The following is a 25947-nucleotide window of genomic DNA, read 5'->3' as shown; positions in this document are numbered from 1 at the left end:
AAAAGGACTTAGCAGATCCTCAAACTGTTAAGCCTGCAGTAACCATTTGGCCCGGTGATCTCTCTCATGCTATATATAAAAAAAATGAACATAGATATCAATGTCAAAACTTCTATGTGAGTGCCCACAGCAGCTCTGTTTATAATCCCCCATTGGCTGATAAAGGGATAGATATGGTATGTCCATTCAGTGGACTAATATTCAGTACACCTTATAGCGTGGGTGAACTTCTAACATGCCAAATGAATGTCCTCATATTCAAAAGGTTATATACTTTTTTTATATGAAGTTTCCAGAATAGATACACTTGTCTGGAAAGAGGTGTGACTATTAGTGTGCCTAGAGGATGATTTAAAAAACTGCAGACTTAAGATGGTGTGGATGAACACACAGCTTCATGTATACACAGGAAACCAGCAAGCTGTATGCCTTTAAAGGGACAGTAGTGTGGTATATGAGCAGAATTAGTCACAGCTGGGACTTGGAGTAGCTCAGGTGGGGAAGCTCAGTTACTTGGATTTGATCCCTGTAACCCACGTTAAAAAAGAAAACCAGCTGTAGTGGTGAGACCATGTAATTTCAGACAGGGAGACCTGCTAGCCAGCCACCCTGCCTAGCCTATTTAGCGAGTTCCAGAAAAAAAATGGGAGACCTTGCCTCAGAAAATCAAGGTGGACAACCCCCAAGGAAAAAAACGGGCAAGGTTATCTGGCTCCCACAGGTCCCCCCCACACACTCGTGCACCCACCACCCCGTAAACCTGAACACACAGGAGGTACGCACATACACGAATAACCTCGGTTTCCCCAGGCTGTCCTGGTGTTGAGGTGACCCTGCCTGTCTTCGTTTCTGCAGGCTCCTCGTCGACATGGTGCCCAGAGTGAGACAGACGCGTCACTATGAGATGTTTGAGTGAAGGTGGCTGGAGGGGCTGCAGGGACTGCCCCAGCGAAGAGCGTCACCATGGCGACAAGAGGTTTCCGCGAAGGCAGATGGTGCCAATATTTAACTGCACATCCAGTTTCATTTGGGGGGAAGTTTTCGTTCATAGAGTCTGTCATCCTGGGATGAGGTCTGCCTGGAGGCTGGACCTGCATCCTACATCCTCACCCTGTTGCCCATTTTCAAACACATTAGGACAGTGTTGCCCATGGGAGGGGCCGCCACGCTTCCCAACCTTGAGCCGGAAGTGACATTTTCTATTTCTGGACTCAAACGGTCCCTGAAAGCAGGCTAGGGTCTCTGCTTGACAGGAAGCCACCCGTGGCACTCACATTCAGCCCAAACCAGATAGTAACTGACCAAGTCACCTCCTCCCGACACAAGTGGCCAAAGCCACTTCCAGAGTCACACCCCTCTCTCCTAGCAGTGAATTCCTTCCTAACGCCTACCAACCTGTTTCATACACTTTTACTAATCGCAACACTAAACAGATCTGTTCAGAAGGAGACCATTCTATTTTCTAAAGTGTCTAGTGACTTTAAGAGCTTTGCATGGACAGGCTATGTAAGCACACAGCCCTTTCTCCCACATCCATGAGAACCCAGGAACCATTTTTGAGAGATGTGAAACTCTATACATTTATTTGTAATAAATAAATTATAATCATTACCTGCATCTGCATATCTCTAACTGTTGGGCTAAGTGGTCTGTGAGAAGTAGGTCGTTCTCTCCTCCAGAGGATCAAGAAGTCCTCAGCTGATGTTAAGTGCTGGAGACATGTCCCCCATTCCAGCATGTTCTGTAGCTCTCAGAGCATTGCCCACATGGCAGCCATGTCAGGCCAATAAAGACCTTTACCATTTGTATGGTATGAGGAGGTGGTATGTGGGGAGCTGTTAGTGTGCATGCCAACATGTAGGGAGTATCCATGGTGGGCTGGTACACTCTCTCTGTAGTGTGTGTGTGTGTGTGTGTGTGTGTGTGTGTGTATGGGTTCTCTCTCTGGTGTGTGTGTGTTTGTGTGAGTACTCTCTCTCTTTGGTGTGTGTGTGGGGTTCTCTCTGGTGTGAGTGGGGGGTGGGGGTGGGTACTCTCTCTCTGGTGTGTGTGTGTATGGGTTTTCTCTCTCTAGAGTATGTGTGTGTGTGTATGGGTACTCTCTCTATGGTTGGTGTGTGTGTGTGTGTATTTTCTCTCTGGTGTGTGTATATGGGTTCTCTCTCTCTCTCTGGTGTATGTGTGTACTCACGCTTGCACGTGGAAGCCAGAAGTCAATCTCTCTGTAGCTTCTCAGGATGCTGTCCACCTTGTCCTACAAGACGGTGTCATAGCCTGGAACTTGCTGACTTGGCTGGGCTGGATGAGTAGTGAGCCCCGAGGACATACCTGTCTTCACATCTCCAGCACTGGGATTACAAGTGTGTAGCACCTTCTACAGGGTTCTGGGGATCAAACTCGGTCCTCGTTCCTGCCCGGCAAGTACTTTACCACCCAGACATTAATTTCCCCAGCCCGGGTCAAAGGATGTCTATGCACGTCAACCATGTTGTCTCTGCCCTAGAACTGGGGTTTCATGCTTGTGCCATCATGCCGGCCGTTTTAAAAAGTGGATGCTGAGGGTTGGGGCCCGGATATCACACTTGCATAGCAAGCACTCTATGAACTCAGCTGTCTTTTAATTCCCGGGTCCCTGCCCATCCGCTACTGGAACATAATTTTGACAATGTGTTGGCACCATGAAATGTATAGCTTTAGCACCCCCAAATCACTACCACCCCAAATCGCACAAGAAAAGTTTATTGAAAAATAAAGTTCTCCCTCGTTTCTCTACAACACAAGAAAACAAAGCAGGGTTCTTTTTGCCTGGCACAGTAAGTCAGGGACAGCGACACCTCTTTTGTAGGATCCCGTGACAATAGAAATCAAGTGCACCAGGATCCATTGCAAGACACAGACATGAGTGGCCATGAGCTTAACATCAAGGTCGTGACAGCATCTACCATGGGGGGGGATGTCACTGTGTCCTTTGGCATTGTGGTTACATCATTATTATTTTTTTAATACTTAAGCTGGGCTCAAGGCCAAGAACCGAAAACCAAACAAACAAAAAGGTGCTCTCCATGTCCATGTCCGCTGCTGCGTGTTCCTGCTCCTGGCGGCCATCCAGCAAAGCTCCCTGTGTACCTCCTTCCACAGGAGACTACCCACCACATCAGCACACGGTCCCAGCTGTGGGGGGGGGGGGTGGAGAGGGAGGGTCAGGGTGGGAAGAGGGCAGGCTTAAGTGATACAAAATCTGGGGCAGAACGGAGCTCTGAAAAAGATAAATCCAAGCATTCCATCCCTTAAACGGTAAGATCGTCATCCGGCTGAGAGGGGAGTTGGAAAAGCACGCTGGATTCCAGGAAGTTTGCCTCGCCTTCCGCCTGCATCGGCAGTCCACCCAGAGATGTTCTACCAGGGAACGGGCTAACTCGGCAAAACATAAACTGCAAACTGGTATTCAGGTATTCGAGCGACCTCTGGGTCCAACTTTGAAAGAAGTCAAAATCCCTGCCGTCGTAGGGCCTCGTGTGGCTCCTTGGGGGGGGGGGGGGAGGTGTTCTTTTTTAGGGATCTTGTCATAATCTTGGATAGGATGGTAATGTGGCGGAGGTAACCAACCTGCTAGGAGCCACCCTGTCCAGCAGGGGGCAGCAAAGGGTTTCCCGGGAACTGTAAATTCACTCCCCTAAACAAACTGAACACTCTATTATAGCATTACAGAGGAATAAAAAATTAAACTCTAATTCAAAGAATGCAAGTTGTGAGAGAACTTTTAATTTTGAGCTCAAAAAGTTCCCCCCCAAAGAAACCCCTGGAATGTTCCAGAACATACTGGTGGGTTCAACTTCACTTAATAAATTCTTTCAGTCTTGTTTCACGGAGTGCTGGAGACTGGCATATTTTCCAATCAGCATATTCAAGAAAACACTAGAATTCCAGCAAGCAGGGTAGGCACAGAGCTTACACATTTGGAACAATTAATTCCTATACCGTCTGATCTACTCAACAAGGTTTTTATGTGACCATCATATTTGAGTCAACAGATGGGGGTGAGCGCAGCTCTTTATTTCTCAAGTTTTATGATATACTACTAATATCAATATTGAACATTCGCCAGGCTTTCTACGAGCCGGGCGCTGTGCTAAACACGGGATTCCCACAGAACCCTAAATGCTAGGAGAGCTAGAGTAATTCTTCTTTTCTGTATCCAAGGCTATACAGCTAATTTGGTCTTTTGCTATATGTAAGAAACAAAATCCAAACTAAGAAAACTTGACTTTGCACTTTCTGTGGAAAGCAATAAGAACGGAAGGATCTCCTCCTTGGCTCCAAGCTGTGAGATCCTGAAGGACTATAAACCTACTTCTGCCATCCGTCTACTCTAACAAAGTCATACTCTGCAGCCACACAAGGACAGATGGGATAAGAATAAAGCCAATGGAGAAATTCAAATAGTTTTAAATAAATAAAACAGTCCAGGCTTGGAATAGTAAGTGACACATACAGCAGAGCCCGTCGTTAACAACAACAACAAAAAAACCCTTGGCTTTTCCTTTTCCGTGAAGAAGTTGGGGAGAGGGTAGAGGTGCCTAATTACACACAGTCTAGGTGAACCACCCTGGTCTGAGTCAAAACACACACATTCATCTATAAACAGCACATAGTTTCAGTGCAACCCAACTCACTGATAGGTCATTCATTACCAGAGAGCAGTACTGTAACAACACCCATATCTGTTCACTAAGGAAAACAGGAAGTAGACATCACTCCTCTATCATGTTAACTAGTTGAAGTGTTTGAGGACTACTGCTTCTACATAGATGGCCTTAAGGCTGCTTTTCTGCCTCAGCAACATGTCAGCCAGGACCCGGGGGACTGGGGAATGAGGCCCTTCATTACCTTGGTCATCATAAGACTCAAGAGATAGGGTCTGGTTCGGGGGATGCCAGCTAAAGGATTCCTGGCACTGTCAGTCCTCTTCTGGGGATACATGTGCATAAGCCACACTCCAGGAACATACAAACACACACACATGCATACACACTAAATGTACAGTCTTGTGCACACACATGCACTGGGAACGCAAATTGCCATGTGTGGGCACACATACTGTGGACACATGTCGTTATTCCAGGCTGGAATAATCTGCGGCCAGCCTTCAACAGCCCCAGCCTTCAAAACCCAATCCCAAAGAGGAATGAAAAGTCAGGAAGAAATAGACAAATACTTCCAAACACTCACCAGACACCTAAAAGAAATGATTCACCTCAGAGACGAAACAGAACTCTCAAACAGTCAAAGCGTTTCCATGTGTACACAAAATCAGACCACAGACAGAAATGCACAAGGTGTGATGTAGGATCCAGTGAAGCTTTGCCCCCTTAGGAGCTCTTGCTCTGACAAGGCCTTCACCTTCTGAAGAAATTCATTCTCTCTCTTAATAAGTTACATAAAGGGGTCCCCCTAGTTTAAGAGCCTAGCATCTCAAAGTGGAAAATTAACTCCAAAGGCCAGCCGAGATCTCATTACAGCGCGGGAAAACACAAGTCCTGATCTCAGGTTTCTCTCCCAGTGGAAGGTTCAATTACACATAGGCCAAGGTTCCTGCGAGATTGCCAATGCCTTTTAAATGTGGCGGGCTTCCAGTCAAGGCTGTGGGTTCCTTCCTTGCTGATTTCCACACCTGGCAGGAGGCATGTTCCTACCCCCACCATCAGTTTAACCTGAAGGGTCACTTGCCACACCTTGCTAACTCTGCGGAGGCCTGGGAGCTGGCGTCTATTAAGGGGGCACCCCACCTGTTCATAATGCCCTTAACAACCAGAGGGTAGTGGGTTAGCCTCAAGAGCAGGCTCCCACCAGGGGAAGTGAGGCTTGCCTCTGTCTAAAACCAGAAGGGGAATTTATTTACATGGGAGAAAGAACTCTTTTGGGTTGTGTGACTCGGGTCTGGAGCTGGAGAGGAGGACTCAGAAGATGGAGAGCTCAGGGCCAGGCAGCTTCTGCAGGTGGGGATCATTTCAGCTTGGGGCAGCCCCTGCTGGTTTAACACCAGCACTGTTTCCCATAGCCTCTTGGACCCCTGGTGGAGATGCCTAGGAATTTCAGGTGTGGAAACTGGCAGATTACTACAATTCTCAGGTGTAGCCAAGAAGCCACTCTCAGGGGAAAGTCCTTCCTCACAGCGAGTCTGCCCACCCTGCTGCAGGAAACCTTTGCAAGGCTTCATAAACATGCTTCACAGCTAGGCTTTTTAACTTTCACCTGCCTGGTGGCTCATCCTGGTCGGAGATGATCCCAGGCAGGTCTTAAAGGATTCTCGTCAATGCTTAGGGTAGCATCCCCTTGCCATCCCTCCCCCCACACCCCCAAGCAGCATCTCCTCACTCCACTTCATTCTCTAGGACCAGAAGCTCAGCCCCTTGAGTTGTCTATCTTGGGGAAAAAAGGCTGGAGGTGTAATCGGTGTGATGTATGCACCCGGGTAGAAATTAAGAGGCAAGCAGATTTCCCAGACCCACAAGCCCCATGCTCCATCTCCCCACCCCTTGGTTGCCACAAAGCTGAGTCCTTCTTTCTGTTGCTTCTTGAGGGCTCAGCCAGTCATGGGCCTTACTGTGCTTTTCAGAGAGGCAGAGGTTCCACCTGGCCGCAGGGAGGCGCTGGGCAGCACCAGCAGGCCAGGAAGTCTACGCTACCAGCTGGGCTGGGTGGCCAATGCTAACAGCAAGAGGTAGAAGAGGGTTGGTTCGTTCACCAGTACGGAGAGAAGTATGGAGGTGTGTCTAGAAACTCACAAGTGTACAGAGCCAGAAGCTACTTCAGCAGGGATAGGATCACGGGCTCCGGGGTGTGAAAAGTGGGGGGTTCCAGATGCTCAAACTCCCTAGAATAGTGCTTCAAGTAAAACCCAGCTCCAGTCTTCCACCCTCTGCAAGCCACACCCACTGGGGAGCAGCCAGGGCAACACCTAGCATTCAGTCTGAACCGTCCTTACCTGCCCAGAAACCATCAGGTTCACGGGGAGCCCCGTGCCCAGGGATTCAGCAGTATCAGACATGGATGGGGGACACAGCACAAATCCCTCTCTCGCTACTGACTTTGGGACTGTCGTTCTTACCCAAATCTTAGCTGTTTTGAGCTAGAGAACACCCCCCCCCCCCCCGTCTGCGCTCAAGACTCTTGGAGTCTTCAGGTTTTACTTCCCTTACAGTGAGGGAGGAAAGGAGGGCCAGTTTTCCACAGCAGCAAATACGAATTACACAGCCCTGTGTTTCTTTGACAAAGGAATTCTAACCAGAAAGTAGGACCCAGCTGTGTAGGTGGGTGAGGAGGGGACACACAGGAAGGCAGCCTCTCTCATCCACAGCCCAGCCTGTCCTCGGCATTTGGCAGGGCCCTCAGGACACACAGGCATGTCCTCACCAAGGTTATCGCCTTTGAGCTGCCACCTGCCAGCAACACACAGGGTCCCCAGCTCTATGGCAATGCTTTGACAGTGGCTGGCTGTGTTTTCAAAGCAAAAAAACAAAAATCAAAGCAAAAACACCAACATTTTGTTTTTCTATTTTCCGAGACAGGGTCTCTTGTAGCCTAGGCTGGCCTTGACTTTGCTATGTAGCCAAGGATGGCCTTGAATGTTTGATCCTCCTACCTCTACAACTACAGGTGTTCACCTGGTTTTATGGGGTGCTGGGGGTGGAACCCAGGGCTCCCTGCAAACTCATTTTGCAAACTGAGCCACATCCCTACTCTTTTTTTTTTTTTTTCCCCCGAGACAGGGTTTCTCTGTATTGTTTTGGAGCCTGTCCTGGAACTAGCCCTGTAGACCAGGCTGGCCTCGAACTCACAGAGATCCGCCTGCCTCTGCCTCCTGAGTGCTGGGCACATCCCTACTCTTAAAGACAAACTTTTTTTTCCTGTGCTGTCACCTGCCACCAGGAGCCAGGCTCCCACAGCTGCCCTCAAGCATGCCACCAGCCCCTCTGCGTCCTGCTTGACGCCAGCAGAACAAGGAGATCCTGAAGGTGGGGGGTGGTTAACAGTGGGGGCTAAAAAGGAAACTGTTCAACCCCTTTTCTCCCTCCCACCCCCCATCCTCCCAAATAAATAAATTAATGGGTTTAGGAATGTCCCCAAAGTTCTTTCCAATCAGCTCAATTCTTCTTCCTGTTTTGTTTACAGTTGAGTCTCCAACTTTTATCCTTTCTTTTTAAAAAAAAAAAAAGTAACCCGGGAGGAGCCGCTGCCTGGACACTTTCCGGGACAGAGAGGACATTCATTGCACCAGGGAGAAGCCAGGCCCCCGGTCTGACCTCTGTTCTCTTGCGGTTTTGGTGTAATCTCCTGGGATGCACTGGCTGCAGCTGGAGCAGTATCAAATCCAAGCCCTGGACCAAAGAGTTCGGGCTCTGGTCTGAGTCCCTGAATGACTTCGGCCCCCTGGCCCTGCCCAGCGGAGCCACCTCTTTCCCATCGGAATGAATTCAGGATAGCTATGCTATAGGCAGTCTTTGCATAGGGCCACTTGGCCCTTGATGAAGTCCCGGCAGGGGCAGATCCTCTGGTGTGTGGGGTGGGCCCCCGCACAACTGAAGAGCAAGAGATCCCCTTGAAACACACAGTGCTTGCTCTTGGGGTAGAAGGATGGCACCAGGATGTCCTTGTACAGTTCTGAGCTTTGGCAGGTCACCTTGTACCTGAGAGGAAGAGAAAGAACGGTACATGAGTTGGAGGTGCCAGGACAGGGCATGGCCACACTGCTGGATCACGCGCTCTGCGGTGTGGGAGCATTGTCCTGCTTCGGAGACGGCATCCTCTGTCTGAGTCTGGAGTTCTCCACGTCTAGGGAGCTCAGCTTTGCAAAGAAAAGCACGGTGCCAAACATGTGTGCAGGGGACTGGCCCTGAGGCTGGGCTCTTTGGGGAGAAAAACTGAGAACAGCCTGCACACTCGAGTGGGAATGGGTACTCTGTGCTTCGGGGCTCTGCGCAGCTGCTGAAAAATGGAGAAGGAATGTGCACCCCATCAGAGAGAGAGAGAGAGAGGAGAGAGAGAGAGAGAGAGAGAGAGAGAGAGAGAGAGAGCTGTCTTGGAGGAGGCAGGTCATAGGGCAGGATGAGCAGTGTGAGGAACATGCTGTGTGAAGGCCAAAACGGGGGCTGGGGAAGATGGTTCCGGTCGGTAAATTACTTGCCAGGCAAACATAAGGACCACACATGCCTAGAACCCAAGTTAAACAAGAAAAGCCAGTAGGGATGCATACACTTGTATCCTAGTGCTGGATAACTGGGGATAGGCAGATCCCTGGGACCCAATAACTAGCCAGCCTAGCCCACTTGGTGAGTCCCAGGAAAACTGGAGACCCTGTCCCAAAAGCAAGGTGGATGGCACCTGAGGAATGGCAGGTGAGGTTAATCTCTGGTCTTCATATACATATGCATTATTAGTGCACCTACACAAACATGCACACACACACACACACACACACACACTAATGTGTAAGCAACAGCCACTTCTGAGGAGCAAGACCGTGACAAAGCAATTACTGATGTATTTTTAGATGTACACTTACTATTTAGCTGGGATTGGTGGCTCACGCTTGTAATCCCAGTTGAGTTCAGGGGCAAGCTGGGCTACATGGTAAGTTCTAGGCCAGCCTGTGCTACAGAGTGAGATACTGCCTCAAAGCAAAGCAAACACCAAAGAAAAGGTTGGCGTGGTGGCTCATGAAAATTGTCCCAGCACTTGGGAAGTACAAGCAGTAGCGTCAGGGAGTCCATGGTCATCATCAGCTACGCGGTGAGTTCAAGACCAGCCTGGGCTACATGAGAGCCTGCCTTAAAATAAGCAAAGGAAATGGGGAGAGGAGAAAGGTGAAGAAAAGGATGGAGAGGAGGAAGAGGAGGAGGGAAGTATGTCTGTTTTCAAAGGCTTTTGTCCCTGTGATGCTGAACTTCCTGTTTGTTCAATTCAGTGTGCGTGTGTGTCTCTGTGCGCGTGCGCACGTACGTGTGCTCACTCACATATGTGTGGAGGTCAGAAGTCTTGATCTTCAGGAAAGCTGTCCACCCTGTTCTTTTGAGACAGGGCTTCTCACTGGCCTGGAGCTGGCTATATGGCTAGGATGGCCAGTGAGTGAGCACTCAGGACCTTCTGTCGTCGGCTCCCAGTGCCGGGGTTACATTATTAACATTTGTCACTTGGGTTCTGGGGGATCGAGCTCAGGTCCTCCAGCTTGACTGGCAAGCATAAGTAAGAGACCATCGAAGTTCTCTCTTCAGCCCTCTCTAATTAACTAGTTAATTAATTAATTATTTTGGCGGGGTCTCGTGGAGCCTAGGCTGGCCTCAGACCTAGCAAAGATGGCCTTGAATTCCCAGTTCTCCTGCTTCTGCCTTCTCGGTGCTGGAATTATAGTGTTTGACCAAACCCAGCTAGCACTGGCCTCTCATCTCCAAGAACTTTAAACTTTAGATCCCTATCCCTCTCTTGTGGGCTGCACTAGCCCCTCTAACCAGTACCCATCTTACCCACTGAGAACAAGAGAGGCCCATGGGCTAGTGGAAGCCAGTTATTCCTGAGGTTCTAAGAACATGGTATTGGGGGTTCCAGGCAGACCTCTGTTTAAGTCTGAGCTTTGTCTCATAGGACTGTGTGGCTGTAGACAAATCACTGCACTTCTCTGTTGTAAGGTGGGAATATATAGTCCTATGTATTTCGGGAGCACTCACAGAGTCTAACTGTGAGTTAGCAGCCGGCTAGAGTTAATGCTTGAGGCAGTTAATACTCACTATCGTGACCCGGAATCATCCAGGACACATTCCATGCACATCTCCAAGTCTGTGAGGGAATTTCTAGACTGGATTAACTGAGGTAGAGGATGCACCCTAAAGGTAAGCAGTACTACTCTATGGACTGGAGTCTAGTCTGACTAAAAAGGGGGGAGCCAGCCGAGCACAGCATCCGTCTCTCTCTTCCTGACTCTGATGCCATGTGAGCAGCTGCCTCACGCTCCTGCCTCCTCCGCCATGATGAACTGTGTGCCCTTAGACTGCGAGCCAAACCTTCTTAGGTTACTTTTGTCAGGCATTTTGTCATAGCAACAGCACAGGTGACAAATACAGGCTCTCAGGTCCTTCAGAGGGTACCCCAAATAGGCCAACAAAGGGTAAGGGTCATTTAGAGCCCTGTGTGGAGCATGGCCTTGGGATACCAACTTACAATTCCCTGTTTACTCCTGTAGAACGATCATGGCAACTTCTGTGGCTTAACTTAGACACCTCTGGCATCCTGCCATCTAGCAGGCAAAAAAAAAAAAAAAAAAAAAAAAAAAAAAAATCCCTACCATTTAGACTCCAGCTGGAGGAAATGAATGGTGACCCATATCCCTGGGTCATCTGGACATGGCTGGCTACTTGAGAGCATATGTGGATACATGGCAAATGAGTCCCTTGTTGGCTGCAGGGCAGCATCTGCTGTGGCAAGCAAGGCTGGTCAGAAAATGCTCCAGCTGCCCATACTGTAGCCTCAACACAGAGCACTCCCATTAACTTCCTGGCTACATCAAGTTTATGGCTACCAGGCTGTGGACACACAGCTTCTGGCCACTTTTAAATATTGTGCATCCCCCTTGACCTGAGCATCTCCCACAGGGGCCAAATTCATAATTTTTTTTTCTTTTGAACCTAGGTCTAAAACGTGAAATACGACGTCTCCTGAATAACTAAACTTTCACAGTAATACAGCAGAAAAAAATTATAAGCTGTACCTCTATAAGTTAGTCCAACTTAACTTTTTACAAGATAGCAATTAACTTTAAGAGGCAGCCGTATTATCAGTCTGGTGTCACGTGAATACATACTTGCTGGAGTGGGCTCTGGTACTTCCTGGAGCTCAAGGTATTAAATGTTTAAATTAAAACATTAAATTATTTATGTTTAAATATTTAAAGTGTGTGTGTGTGTGTGTGTGTGTGTGTGTGTAGGTAGGTAGCTTAGTGAGTTCAAGGTCAACCTGGGCTACATTAAAATTGTCACTATCTCATTGTCACAGTTCATTTGGCTGCCAATTTGCATCACCTAGGAGACAAACCTGTGGGCGCATGGGGTAGTTTTTGGGTTGGGCGAGTTGAGAAAGGAAGATCTAACCTAAATGAATACGAACGGCACCACTCCATGGGCTGGGGTCTTGGATGGAATAAAAGGGAAAAAGCAGGCGGATGCCAGCCTTCATTTCTTTCTGCTTCCTGACTGTGAGTGAAGTGTGACCATCAACCTCACGCTTTGGCTGCCATGGCGGACTGCACCTTTGAACGGAGCCTGAGCACACCTTCTTTGAGATGCTTTGTCAGGTGTTCTGCCGCAACCTGGAAGTAATTTAGTGCACCCTAGAATGTTCTTATTCTGCAGACAAGGAGACTGAAGTAACAGGGAACCGGCCAGACCCACGTGAAGCTGGGTGTGGTGGCAGATGCCTCTAACCCCAGCCCTCCTACTTTGAGATGGGAGGCAGACCCAGGACACCCCCGGGAAACCCACACACCAGCAGCGGAGAAAACAGAGAAGAGCCTGTTTCAAACAAGGCAGAGGGATGATTACAGTTGTAGTCTGACCTCCACATGCATGCCACTGTATGTGCAAACCCACACTGACATACATAAATACTTGCACGTACACATACATCCTACACACATATGTCACACAAGCCCAGGTCATCCCCACATATATGTGTACAGGTGTGAGTGTGAGAGGCGTTCCCCCTTTGCCCCACATTGCTTCCCTGAAGCCCACAGCCGGGAGAGGAAATCCAGGCACCTCTGAACCCAGCTCTAAGACACAAGTGCAGAGGCTGCAGGCCCCGCGACCTCCTCCCCTGTGAGGTACTCACTTCAGCAAGTCCTTTTCCTTGTTGAGGTGCTGGAAGAAGGAAGGCTCACAGATGAGCTGGCTCTCCTGGCACACTTGCTTGCAGGACTGCCCAGGCTCAGCCAGCTTCACCTGCAAGGCGCTCAAGGGAGGCCACATCACCTGGCCATGGCAGAAGTCCTAGAACGACAGGGAAGCCATCATCAGCTAGGGGGACCAAGGACACAACGGGGCAACTTCAGCCCAGCAACCAACCACGGGAGGCAATGTGCTCAGAAAGAATGCTAAAGAGAACACATCCCCGGGACAGGGTGTGACCTCTTTAAACACTCGTTTCCAGGCTGAGGATGTGGCCCAGCTGGAAGAATGGGCTTCTAGCATGCATGCCGTTCTGGGTTCTGCCTTCTGCACTGGATAAACCGGGAGTGGTGATACACACCACACACCTGTAATTCTGGTTCTTGAGAGGCAGAGGCAGGAGGATCAGAAATTCAATGTCATCTTTAGCTACAAAGTGAGTTTGAGGCCAGCCTGGGCTAGAAGCTCTGTCTCAAAGACAACTCTCTCTCTCTCTCTCTCTCTCTCTCTCTCTCTCTCTCTCTCTCTCTCTCTCTCTCTCATTCTCCCTGACAACCATCTCCAGGGCCATTCCAACTAGCTCTGGCCCTTCTTCTTGAATTCTTTAAATACTATAGACAGTTCATGCCAGCTCTAAGCCATGGGTAGCATAGTCCTGCAGTCTGGATGCTGTTACTAAGGGTAACGGCATGACTGTGCAGACTCACGGTGCGTTGAATGGAAGTGCAGCCTACACTAATGGCCACTGTTCTTTGCCATTACAGTGTGTACAAAGCTTGCATATGACAGCCGCCCATCTATCAGGAAGGCTGTCACAGACAGAACCAACGGCTGGGAGACACAGGGGCATGGGAACACTCACACTGTGTTCTTTCTTTCTGGGTACTTCTACTTGAGTCCTCAGGAGTGAATGCGTACTTCTCGCAACCCATGAAAATTGTAATGAAGAGAGTTTCAATTCAGCGTGCATGAAGCCTCCCTGGGTACTAGACAGCAGGAGGGCTGTGTCAACTATTACCCTTGCTCCCTTGCTGTGACAAAATAGCTGACAAAAGCAACCTAAGGGAGAAAAGGTTTGTTTTGCCTCACCCGGTGGCAACTGTCATGGTGGGCGAGGCAGGTGACTGCTCAGCTTGCCTTCTCTCTTTTACCCAGTTCATGGGACAGTGCCACCTATATTCGGAATGGCTCTTCCCTCCTCTGTTAAGCCTTTCTGGAAACACCCTCATCAACACCCTCATCAACACACCCAGAGCTGTGTTAACATTGGCGACTGTAAATCTAGTCAAGTTCACAATTAGATAACCATTCATTACAACAGGCAACCCACAAGGACACCTAGACCAGAATGCACCTGAACCAGAAAGCAAGTGAGGACTTCTCTGCCTCTTGAATTAGGTGACTGTAGTTTGACTTTTAATATCCTTGAAGGCCCATGTTTTGAAACTTGGTCTCCTGTGAGATGTTGGAACCTTTGGGAGGCTTAGAGCCTTCAGGATGTTAGGAGCTTGCTTTTGAGGGGATGTAGGAGTCCCTCCTGTCCCTTACTGTCTTCCCAGTCATGAGTTAAACAGGTTTTTGTTGTAGTTATTTGTTTGTTTAGATTCACTTTATTTTAAGTGTGTGTGTGTGTGTGTATGTGTATGTGTAGAGTCCACAAGAGTGCATTGGATTCACTGAAGTTGTAGTTAATTCCAGGTTACAGGCAGTTACAAGCAACCTCAGTAGGGTTGGGGAACTGGGATCCTCTGCAAGAGCAGCAAGTGCTCTTAACCACCAAGCCACCTCTGAGTCCCCTGGCTGAGCAGTTTTGCTTCGAGACAGACATACTCGATCATGATGTACGGCTTCCCACAAACCCACAGCAGTGAAGCCCCGGCAAGGATAGAAGTATGCGCTACAGCTGTGGCGGCCTCAGCACCATAATTACATCGGGCTGGGGAGGTAGAAAGCCCGCAAGGCTAAACGTTCAGATTCTGGCTTCGGCATTGTCTGTCTGTCCTTGGACAGTCCCTGGGCTGTATCCTAGCACCTGCTGTTTCAGAACAACTAGAGACTTTCCTTTCTCACTCATTCTCACCTTCCCACAAAGTTAACTTTGAAGTTGGGAAACCAGGCGGGCCAGATCCGAAGCCGGATCTAGCTGTGGGCACAGGACCCGGTCCCATCGGCTCCCTGCTATCTGTGCTGTGGTTCAGCGAACAGAATGAAGGCGCTCTGGAGAGATGACCAAGGGCAGGCGCTCACCGACTCCCTTTAAGTTCCCTGGGAGAGTTGCTCCCCCTCACCCCACCCCAGGGCAGCTTTCAGGCAAGGCCTGGGAGGCCTATGGGGAGGCTGGGCTTCACGGATGAAGGGTCACCCTGTATCCACTGTGCAGGGCAGGATTCGCTGCAAGGTTCAGTCAGCAGGAGCTGCCCCTGAGGCTGCAGAGTGGAGCTCAAGTTGTGACAGCAGCTGTCTTCCCCAGGGCCCTCCCACTCACATGCGTAGCTCAAGTCTGCACCGGAACAAAAGGGCCCACAGGTACCTGTCCCTGCCCGTCACGAGGACGGCCTGGCATTGCCTTGGGCGTCTGTTCTAGGGGTCAAAATGTCCAGGAATAGTAAAAATAGCACCAAAGCCGTAAGCCTAGAGAACCATCCAGACGGCTTGAAGGGAACAATTGATCAGAGGGTACCCACGTTGTCACAGAAAGCACGGCGGGGGGGGGGGGCTGGTCCCCAGTGGGGGACTTCATGGATGCCTTGCACGCTCCCTCCTCCTGACCCATATAGGAAATGGGGACAGTGACAGCTGCCCTTCATTCCTGCGCAGTTCTGAGGATGAAAGGGAGGCGAGGTAAGAAGGATGCTGAGGATAACAGGGCTGTGCACTGCGGTGGAGCTGAGTCCCTGGATCATAGCCACAGCGTACCTGCAGCGCCACCTGCAGGGCACAATGGGAATGCAAGTGCCGGGCACCAGCCTCTTGTCACCCATTGGTGCAATGGCCAGTGGGTGATCAGGAAGCTAGAAAGGCGTCATCTCTTTCATTCACCCGCAGCCCAGGCTACCAGCAATGCGAGCAGCCTCACTGTCTCATGCCAACTGCTCCTTCACTTATTCACTCATTCATTCATTCACTCATTCGTTCATTCTACAGATCCTTGCCAGGAGATAGGCTAGTGTGTTCCAATTCAGAACTTTGCAGGTGGTCACTGAAGCCCCATTGTAGGGCATCAGAAACAGGAACATGGAGGTGTGCACACTCCAGCAGTGAAAGGTTGGCGCCTCCAAAACTTCAGAACAGTGAACCAGACACCTATGTCCATGGTGAAGGCCACCTGGATGCGGGACAGGGCTGGCTCCACCGGGAGGGGAAGAGTGTCGGCAGCAGTCAGAGGCAGCTTCCAGAGGAGCTGGGCTTCTGGGCTGGGCTCTGTAGACTGCACGGGAATTAGCGGCTTACCATGAACATGGCATTCTGCAGCTAATCGGTGTGCAGTAGCTGGCGAACGGGACTGCATGATTTTGGCTTCCTGGAGGCTTTGATGGGAGTAAAATAGAAAAAGAGGCCATTCCAACCCAATGAGGCATCTCTGCAGCCAGAAGGAGGGATAAATAGGCATTGCCAATCTGGTTAACAAGCTCACTTGGGGGACCCACCATCTGCATTCCTCGCTCACATTCTTTCTGCCATCGGTGCACGTGTTTGTCAGCACGCTTGGCTATTCTGAAACTGTCATGCAGTGACTAGAAATCAAGAATTCACCAACTGAGTTGTCAGTCAAAGCAATGCTCTCTCCCTTTCTGTCTCTGTCTCCTCCCCTCCCCACCTGTATACATACATACATACATACATACATGCATGCATGCATACATACATACATACATGCATACATGTGAAGGGCAGAGGCCGAGGTTGGATGCTGTTCTTTAGCTGAGATGTGGCCTTCTACTTCACCAAGTAGGCTAGGCTGTGTGTCCAGTGAACCCCAGGGGTCCTCCCATCTCCATCTCCTCGGTCTGGGATTACAGGTGCATACTACCGAGCTTAGTCTTTTCCTCTCTGCTGGGGACGGAATTCAGGCCCTCATATCTGCGTGACAAGCACCAGACTGAGCCATCTCCCCCTGCCCAAAGCACGACTAAGTCCGAGGACTGTGAAGGAGACACTGGTGATAACCCAGCAGGAGTCTGGAGGAAGAGTGTCTCAGCCAGTGCCCAAAGAGCCCAGGAAGACTGGGAGCGGGGTGTCCTTATGAGGGAAGCACTAAGGCATGCCATTTCCTCTGCTATGGCTGAATCAGATGGGAAGGACCACAAGCTTGGTAAAAGTAGAGGCTTCTGAACAACAACAACAACAACAACAAAAGCCAGTGACAAATGACAAGTGTGTGTGACAGGGTCTTTTCCATTCCATCCAGACCAATTTTCCTCTTCCTTTACACACACACACACACACACACACACACACACACACACACACAATCTTCCTCTCCTTCCTTCCCCCTCCCTCCTCTCTCTCTCTCTCTGTCTCTCTCTTTCTCTCTCTCACACACACACCTCCCTCTATCGCCCAGGCTGGTTTTGAACTTGTAGTAATCCACCTGCCTCAGCCTCTTCGGTGCTTTGGCTAAATCCTGTACATAACATTTCCAAGTCCTTGGTTGACGGGGCTGTTTGGGAAGGTTGTGAGACTTTTAGAGGGCACAGCTTTCCTGGCAGAAGTGGGTCACTGGGGGCAGACTTTGAGGTTTTATGATCTAACCTTACCTCCTGTTCATTTCATTCAGTGTGACCAGCCATCCTACGTTCTTGCAACAACAAATCGTTCCTGCAAACTGCGAACCAAAATAAACTCTTCCTTCCACGTGCCTTGTCCGGTATTTGGTCACAGCTTACGCAGTGCTCACACATGCTAATCAACGCATGAACCTGCTACCTCTCACACTTGACCACTGGAGTATACGCAGGAGAAATAAAAACCCAGGTCCATACCAAGATTGCAGTGAATATTTCTCCCAAAACGTGGGGACAATAAGTCCACCAACCGGAAGCAGGTAGACACACAGAACAGCTGTATTAAAAGCTCCCTTCAGCAGTGGAAGAGGTACGTTCTCACTCATGCCTCCGTTTTGTAAGTCAATTACGTAGATCCTGAGTGTGAACTCTGTAGCTGTTAATGTGTCGCGATGTCAACAGGTTTTGTTGAAGAATTAGGTTGGTTCCTGTGGTACTTTTCATATAGAAGTAACTGAATTGTAGGGGGGGTGGCGCTTTTTAATGTTGTGCGTGTGGACTTGTCATAGTGCACAGGGGTCAGAGGACAACGTGTGTGTGTGTGTGTGTGTGTGTGTGTGTGTGTGTATGTGTGTTGGGTGGGGGTTGGTTCTCCCCCTCTATCATGTGAGTTGTGAGAATTGTGAGTAGTAAACTGGCTGGTTTTATGTTATCTTGACCCAAGCTAGAGTCATCAGAGAGGGAGGAGCCTCAGTTGAGAAAATGTCTCCATTCGCTCCTACTATAAAGTGTTTTCTTAATTGGTGATCAGTGGGGAAGGGTCCAGGCCATGGTGGGTGGTTTCTATAAGAAATCAGGCTGAGCGAGCCATGGGGAACAAACCAGTAAGCGGCACCCTCCATGGCCTCTGCATCCAGGTTCCCGCCTGTTTGAGTTCCTTTACTGGCTTCCCTCAATGATGGGCTATGATGTGGAAGTGCAAGCCAAATAAACCCTTTCCTCCCCAAACTGCTTTTTGGTCCTGGTGTTTCAATGCAGCAGCAACAGAAACCCTAACTATAAGACAGGTAGTTAGGCTCAGAAGCAAGCATTTTTACTTACTGGGCCATCTTGCTGGCCCTGGGATGGGTTTATTTTCTGTAAATTAAGTCTGTGAATTGACAACAATCCCTTTATTGATCATGTAGGAACACTTACACGCTTTGTGCTTTGTAAGGAATATTTTGAACAAAAGATTCTTAGACTTTTTTTTTAAAATTTTGTTTGTAGTGACATAGCGTCTCTTGTGTGATACAGCTCCAAACACAGGAGCCTCCTGCTTTAGCCTCTTGAGTGCTGGGCAATGGCTTCTGGGTTCCTTGCTAAAGAAGGGCTGCCTGGATCAGACACACAGCTTGGCCATGAATGTGTATTTGCCGACCCTACACAGCGGGTAGGCAGCATCGGCACTGTCTCACAGAAAGGCAAAACGATGGGGCAGGTACTCTGATGTAGGCTGTGAACTCTGGCCAGCCCTGCTGGCCATTACCAACGCAGCAGGGAGCAGGGAGGCTGGCTCGCCCTCCTTTGCCTCTTTGCATCGCCTTTTCTTTGCAACCAGCTCTTACCAAGGACATTATGGGATGGGGCGGGGGGGGGGGGAGGAAGGGGGGGTAGGCTGAGCTGGTACAGAACCTGCCACACATGCACAGCGCCCTGGATTCCGTCCTTGCGATGAATAAATGGGGCATGGTGGTACACACTCGCAATCCCAGCATTTATGAACACACAGGAAGACCAGGAGTTCAAGGTCATCCTTGTCCACATAACAAGTTCAAGGCCAGCCTGGGATACATAAGATGCTGTCTCAAACCAAACACCAACTGATCACCCTGTATATGTATTTAAGCAATTTTTTTAAAGTTAGTTTTATTTATTTTGTGTGCATCTGATTGCACACACGCCACAGTACATCTGTGGAAGTCTATTCCCACCAGTTGGGTCTTAGGGACCAAACTCAGGTGGCCAAGTTTGGCATCAGGAGTTTTTAACCAAATGAGCTAGTGTTCTTGCCACATTCTGTACCCTGGAAGATCTCTATGGGAAGCAGAAAATGACCTGTTTCCCTTCTCTAGCTGCTTTATTTCTCCTGGAGGTAAATCCCTAACTTCCCCCAAACAACGCAGAGTGGCAACCTTCACAAGCCTAGACACATTCAGACTGGGAACAGTCAAGACTGATCTTCGGTCACTGGGGGATTTTACTCTCGGCTAACTCCCCATCAGCTGGAGTCAGTCCTTCAGAGAGCTCATTTCAAAGACAGTACCCCACGACAATGGTTTCAGTGCAGCGGGGGCGGGGCACTGGTGGAGATGACCAAGTATTTCCCTGGACTCAGTTTCGCCCTGTGGGGAGAGGGCCTGTGTCCCAGCTGGGCTGGTTGCAAGGTAGGGCTCTCAGCAGCGACTCTTAAAATGTACCCTGAAGCCTGGGGTGATCTTAAAGGCTATCAATTTAGATGCACCTGGTTCCTGCCGCTGTTGGGTGTGTGTGTGTGTGTGTGTGTGTGTGTGTGTGTGTGTGTGTGTGTTGGGGCAATCTTGAAAGGGCTCTGGGATAAAAGTGCCCACGCCCCTGCGCTCTGTGTAACCCACATGGAGGACTCTGAAAGCTGAGCCCTGGCTACTGAACGCTGCAGGTCCAGGTGTGGGAACCTCCTCCCAGCCCCAGGTGCCCCACCCCTGGCAGGAATACCCTCTCTCCATCACTGCTGCTCTTTGAAGATACTCTGCAAACTGTAAAAATATACCGAGTGCTCCAAGCTCTAAGATGCGAGGCCTGCAGCTAATAGGAGACTTGATCTGATCCATAGGGGTCTTAGATTCTATCGTGCACCGAGGGAACATCTTGGGTCTGAAAGAGTTCCTGAGATAAACGGAAAATAGCCCCCGTTGTTATTGCTCATTTATGAGGAATTAGGAGGATGTCTTATAAGAAATGCCCAGAGATGGTTCACTCATTGAAGTGCACGTCTTGCAAGCATGAGAATCTGTTTGGTCGGCAGGACCCACTTGAAAAAACACATGTGTATGTGTATAAAAGCCAGCACTCGGGGAGCCAAGCCATGGGCCACCTGCAATCCTGGCAAATGAATGCACAGCGCTGGCTGACATGGATTTACTCCAGATCTTCAACAAATCCTGACTGTGTGTCTCAGTTCCCACCACGCGGTCTCTCCTGACACATCTCGAGTCTTACTGTGTGAACTGACAGAGTATACAGACCCCTACCCCGTGATGGTCGATACTGTCAACTTGGCAGGATCTAGACTTACCTAGAAGACAAACCTCCCGGCATGTCAGTGACAGCGTTTCTAGATTGGGTAAACTAAAGTGACCTAATAAAGAGGAGAAATTGAGCTGAGCACAGTGCCCATCTCTCTCGGCTTCCTGACTGTGGATGCTGTGTGTCCAGCGGCCTCTGTCTACCCACCCCACCACAACAAACCATATCCTTGAGCTGTGAGCCAAAATAAAACCTTCCTTCATTAAGTTGCTCTTGTAGTGTATTTTGTCACTGCAATGAGAAAAGTAACTAATCACACCCTATATCTTTGCAGGATGAAAAGACCAGCCGTGGATAGTACCGTGCATAGTACCAAACCCATACGCAACACCTTGCTATACATCCATGATGAAGCTTAATTAGACACAACAGGAGACCAAGAACTAAAACTAAAGCGGAACGTTAGAAAAGTCTACCGCAATAAACACTCGAAGAGTTTCTTCTTCTTGCAACATATTTTCTTGTACTGAACTGATATTTTCCATTTAGTACTCTGGGATCCTGATTGACACGGGAAACCAAACCCTTGGAAAGGGAACCCATGAGTGGGGACAGTGGTGTACTGCATGTGTGCCGGAGTTATGACAGTTCTGTCCTTTCTGTGTCCTGTGGAGACTGAATGGGATAATGACAAATGCTGAGCTCAAGTGTGTACAATTACATCATAATATACCACAACAGAGCATGGTATGTTAAACAGTATCGACTAACCTTCTTCCCCCAAGTATGCTGTCAGGTCTCAGTACTTCCTGAGTACTTGCTCATATAATGCTCCCAGGAACATTTTTTACTAAGGCAAGAGAGCCTGAGTTATAAACGCTCAATTCCTAGAAACAAAAACTCATGGTACTGGGAGCTGACTCCAGGTTGCTGGATCTGGGAGAAGACTCGGTTGCTAAAAATGTTCATTGTGTAAGCATGAAGACCCGAGTTCAAGAGAAAGGCTGGACTTGGTGGTCAGTGCTTGTAATCCCAGCATTGGGATTACGGACACAGGCAGACGCCTAGGGCTCACTGGACAGTTAGCCTAGCCTACTTGGTGAGTTGCAGGTCAGTGGGAGACCCTATTTCAAAGAAAAGGTGATCAGCACTTAAGGTGTGACACCTGAGGTAGTCCTTTGTCTTCTACAGGTAGGTGTACTGCATACATAAATGTGCGTGCACATTTGTAAACATGTGCACACCCGCCTGCACACACACCGGTAAGTGAACCTACTCATCTCCTGTTTCCTGCCTGGCCTTCCACAGCCCAGCTGATCAGATACTCTGGGCCCATCCCAGAGGCCCAGCTTCCCCTGGGAAATGACCCTGGGCTGGCAGCCTTCATTTAGGTTTTGACTACTACTTCTATTTTCAGCTCTATAGCTCTTACCCCCATTGTGCAAAGGTCCCTTGTTCACCCTTTACAATTGTTTTGCCCTATAAAGAGAACCCCCTATTTCTGGACCGAGCAGAAGTTCAGATTCCCTTACCACGGGGGTCCTGGCTTTGTCTATTTCTGGGTCTGAGTTGCTTTTGAAGCCCAAGGAATTAAAACATCATAAAGGATCACAATGACAGTTGCGCCAGTCACCTCTGAGAGCATAGGCCCGGGTTTCACAGAAGGTTTCTTTTGAAAGGAGGCCCGGTTCGAAAACCATTCAAGAGTCCTAACCTGTTTAGAGTTGCTGCATTTCTACTCTTCAAGTGCTTGCAAAGTGCAGTTTTGATCCCTGCATTTGAGTGTGAGTATTCACGTGTGCATGGATACAGACACTTGTGCGGATGGAGGCCAGACGACAATGTCAGATGTCATTACTCAGCTCTGCCCACCTTGTTTTTTAAGATCGTCTCTCACTGGCCTGGAGCTTCCCAACTCCGATAGGTGGGCCGGCTAGTGAACCCCAGGGGCTGTCTGTCTGTCTTCAGTTCCCTTGCACTGAGGTTAGAAATGTGTGATTCACACCTGGCTTTTAAAATGTGGTTTCCGGGAATCAATTCAGTTCCTCACACGTGCAAGGCAAGTACTTCACTGACTGTGCAATCTTTCCAGACTCTAGTCCTTGCTTTTTTTGGTGGGGGGGAGGTGGAGGTGGATGAGGTGTGGGGTGTGAGAAATGAAGGTGGACAGAGAGCCACCTGTCTGTCCTTCACCCTTCCCGAGTCTTCAAGGGTTTCTGAATCTGCTCAGGGTACAAGCCCGTGGTCAGGGAGGACGCCATCTTGACCACTCAGATGTCTTATTCTCAGTATCCATATGACCCTTTGTTATCGCAAAGAGCAAACTCCAAGGAACACTCCCTTGGGAGACCATGGCAGTGAGGCATTTAAAAATGGCAGTCAGTCATCACGGAGCCACCTGAAGTTTCCCACAGCAGGGAAATAACCACAGAAGTGCCCCAAGTGAGATCCCGGAAACAGAAAGTGGGGTGGGGAGGCATGGCAAAGACAGACAGACAGACTTCTGATGGGCCTTACCTGCTTCTCTATGAATGCGTTGATTCTCTGCAGCAACCCTTCACACGTGAACTCATACGGCATATACGGCTCAATCTGCAGAAACAGGAGGGCACTGTGAAAGGGGCCGCGGGGCATGAGGCACTTACTGTTCTCCACTGACTCACACAGGTGCCCACACCTGAGCGGGAGCCTTGGCAGGTGTCAAAGCTACAAGCCCGGAACTGGACAGACAGGGCTCAGGCTGTATGGCGTTCTCTTCTAGACCCCGAACAATCTACCTTCCCTGAGTTGCAGATACCCGATGTGTAAGAGTGGCAAGAAGGAAAAGCCATCTCTGTTAAGCTGTGCTGAGGGCACGTGGTGGCAAGCTGCTTGGCTAGTGTAAAGTACATAGCAGGCCTTCAAAAAGGCGGATATTATCACACACTAGCAGGTAGGCCATGTGGGGTAAAGAGTATGGTTGTGATGCGCCAGCCTCTCGGGGCTAGGCAGTTGCATTGCGTACAGGGATTTCGCCAACATCTGCTACATGAATACATGCTCAGGACGCTGCCGCTGAGGACGGTATGGAGAGATGGCTATAGTAGCAGTGGTGAGATGAGATGGGAGTGCATCCGAAGAACAAGGCGGCGAATTGCTACAACCGAGGACTCGGCTAGAGGCCCTGAGAGGGCTGAGGTCTGTTTGTTTGTTTTTTCCTTTTCTTTGAGACAAGGTCTTATATAGCATAGGCTGGTGGCCTTGCTACATAGGCGAGGTGACCTTGAACTTCCAATCCTCTTGTCTCCACCCCCTGAGTGCAGGAATCAGACATGTGCTACCACGTCTGGGCCACTTGGTCCTGGGGAATGGAACCCAGGACTTTAGACATGCTAGACAAGTACTCTTCCAGCTGAGGTGCAACCCTAAGCCAGAGTGGGAACTATGACGAGAGAAGACATGGGACTGGGAGCTGGTAGACCACGTATAAACGGATTCAGAGCATCACAAAAGCCTCATGATTCCTATACAGGGGACAGGAAACCCCAGAAGGTCAGGGGGTGAGGGGAGGGAGCACTCTGATGGCTGCCGAGACATCTGAGAGAAAGGGTAGGAAAGATGGCGCTGGGCTCTGCTACACAGCATTGGCTGAGGCACTAACGCCCGTGTCTTCTGGGTCACACAAAAGGCAAGTGGAGATCACATGTGAGAGGAAGTCACCAGCCCAATGGCCTTGTTGGTGACAGGACAAAGAATCACCTTTAATAGTTCCTTCTGGAGCCTGCACTTACCTATCTCCTCACAGCACACATACACCAACAGTCATACATAAGCAAAGGGAAAGGTGCTTGAGAGGAAGATCACAGGGCAGGCTGTGCCTCAGAGCTTCAACAGCAGTCCTGGGCAAAGTAAAGTCCTAGCGGAAGGCAGACTTCCCATGGGGTGGCCAGCCTCATCTAAGGTAGACATCCCTTGTCTTCCCAGAATGGCTTGGAGGGTGCCCTGTATACAAATGGTGCTTAATCAATGCTTACTGAATTGATCAGATAGGTCTAGAATGGTTATGTTAGCAAGATTCTACCTAATGTTTGGGTAGAAAAAATAAACAGCACCACTGTAGAAAATCACAAGATGGAGGAGATGGCTCAGATGCTTGCTGTGTAAGCTTGGGGGACCCGAGTTCAGATCTGCAGCATTCCTGTGAAAGCCCAGTGGGATGGGGGGTGTCTGTAATCTTGTGCTGGAGGTGGAGACAGGTGATTCCCTGGGCTAGCCTGCCAGGCCAAATCAACGAGTTGAAGATCATGTCTTAAGAAAAATAACCAAGTAGGGAGCCACAGAGAAGACACATGTGAATGCATGTGTAATGCCCCCATGCCCACAGGAACATGTATAACCACACACACACACACACACACACACACACCAAAACAACTTTATCAACTTTACCCGTTGTATAAGGTAACATAACCAATCCAATTTTGCAAATCTCTCCAATGACATGGTTAGTTCATGTGAGCATGAGTCAAGCCAATTCCTTCATGCCTGGTACCCAGGAAGACAGAAGGCCTGTCAGCAGGGTCTGTAAGACCCAACTCCTCTGACACCAGCTGTTTTGTATCTCAGAGTCTCCTTAAAATCCTTATGCCAGATGCTAGGCTATGGTCTGAGTTCGACTCTGAGGCGAGCTCTGTTTACTGAAAGCAAGGCACTGCAACATTCTGCTTGAGGTCCAGGTCACAGGTCTAATACAGGCAGACAGGCAGGCAAACAAACAAACAAAGCAGAAACCTTCTGGTTTAAGATGGCTTTTACTGCATCCTCAACCTCCTCTCGATTGTTCAGATCCACAGTCCAGACGTGTGGCCGGCCGATGAAGACTTCTGCATAAGGGTGCTGAGACGTTAGCTGGAAGACAGAAGATACAGTGCATGCATCTTAATCTCACACATGCAGGACTGCTCAGATAAAGCTCTGGGCTAGACAAAAGCACTCTGTCTTTAGGAGTCCAGTTGGACTTAAACAGGAGATAAGGCATTCTTGTTCTT

General features: G+C 49.4%; 2 protein-coding genes across 6 annotated transcripts in view; one reads left to right on the top strand and one right to left on the bottom strand.

Annotated features, from left to right (window-relative positions):
- Tmem163 (transmembrane protein 163) overlaps positions 1-1613 on the top strand; it is a 154069-nt gene extending 152456 nt beyond the window's left edge. For both annotated transcript variants that reach the window (XM_051204071.1, XM_051204070.1), the window contains one exon: positions 856-1613. In XM_051204071.1, coding sequence (XP_051060028.1) covers positions 856-916 — 61 coding nt within the window. In that variant the 3' untranslated portion in view covers positions 917-1613. The remainder of the gene's footprint in view (positions 1-855) is intronic.
- A 6596-nt stretch (positions 1614-8209) lies between these two features.
- The window catches only part of Mgat5 (alpha-1,6-mannosylglycoprotein 6-beta-N-acetylglucosaminyltransferase), a 263927-nt gene continuing 246189 nt past the window's right edge, over positions 8210-25947 (bottom strand). For all 4 annotated transcript variants that reach the window (XM_051203941.1, XM_051203942.1, XM_051203943.1 and 1 more), the window contains 4 exons: positions 25691-25807; positions 23438-23512; positions 12877-13034; positions 8210-8687 (listed from right to left, as the gene is read on the bottom strand). In XM_051203941.1, the coding sequence (XP_051059898.1) occupies positions 8489-8687; positions 12877-13034; positions 23438-23512; positions 25691-25807 (549 nt within the window). In that variant the 3' untranslated portion in view covers positions 8210-8488. The remainder of the gene's footprint in view (positions 8688-12876; positions 13035-23437; positions 23513-25690; positions 25808-25947) is intronic.

The sequence above is a fragment of the Phodopus roborovskii genome, unplaced genomic scaffold, assembly GCF_943737965.1.
Source record: "Phodopus roborovskii unplaced genomic scaffold, PHOROB, whole genome shotgun sequence".
Lineage (NCBI taxonomy): Eukaryota > Metazoa > Chordata > Mammalia > Rodentia > Cricetidae > Phodopus > Phodopus roborovskii.
This window is presented reverse-complemented; position numbering and strand designations above follow the sequence as displayed.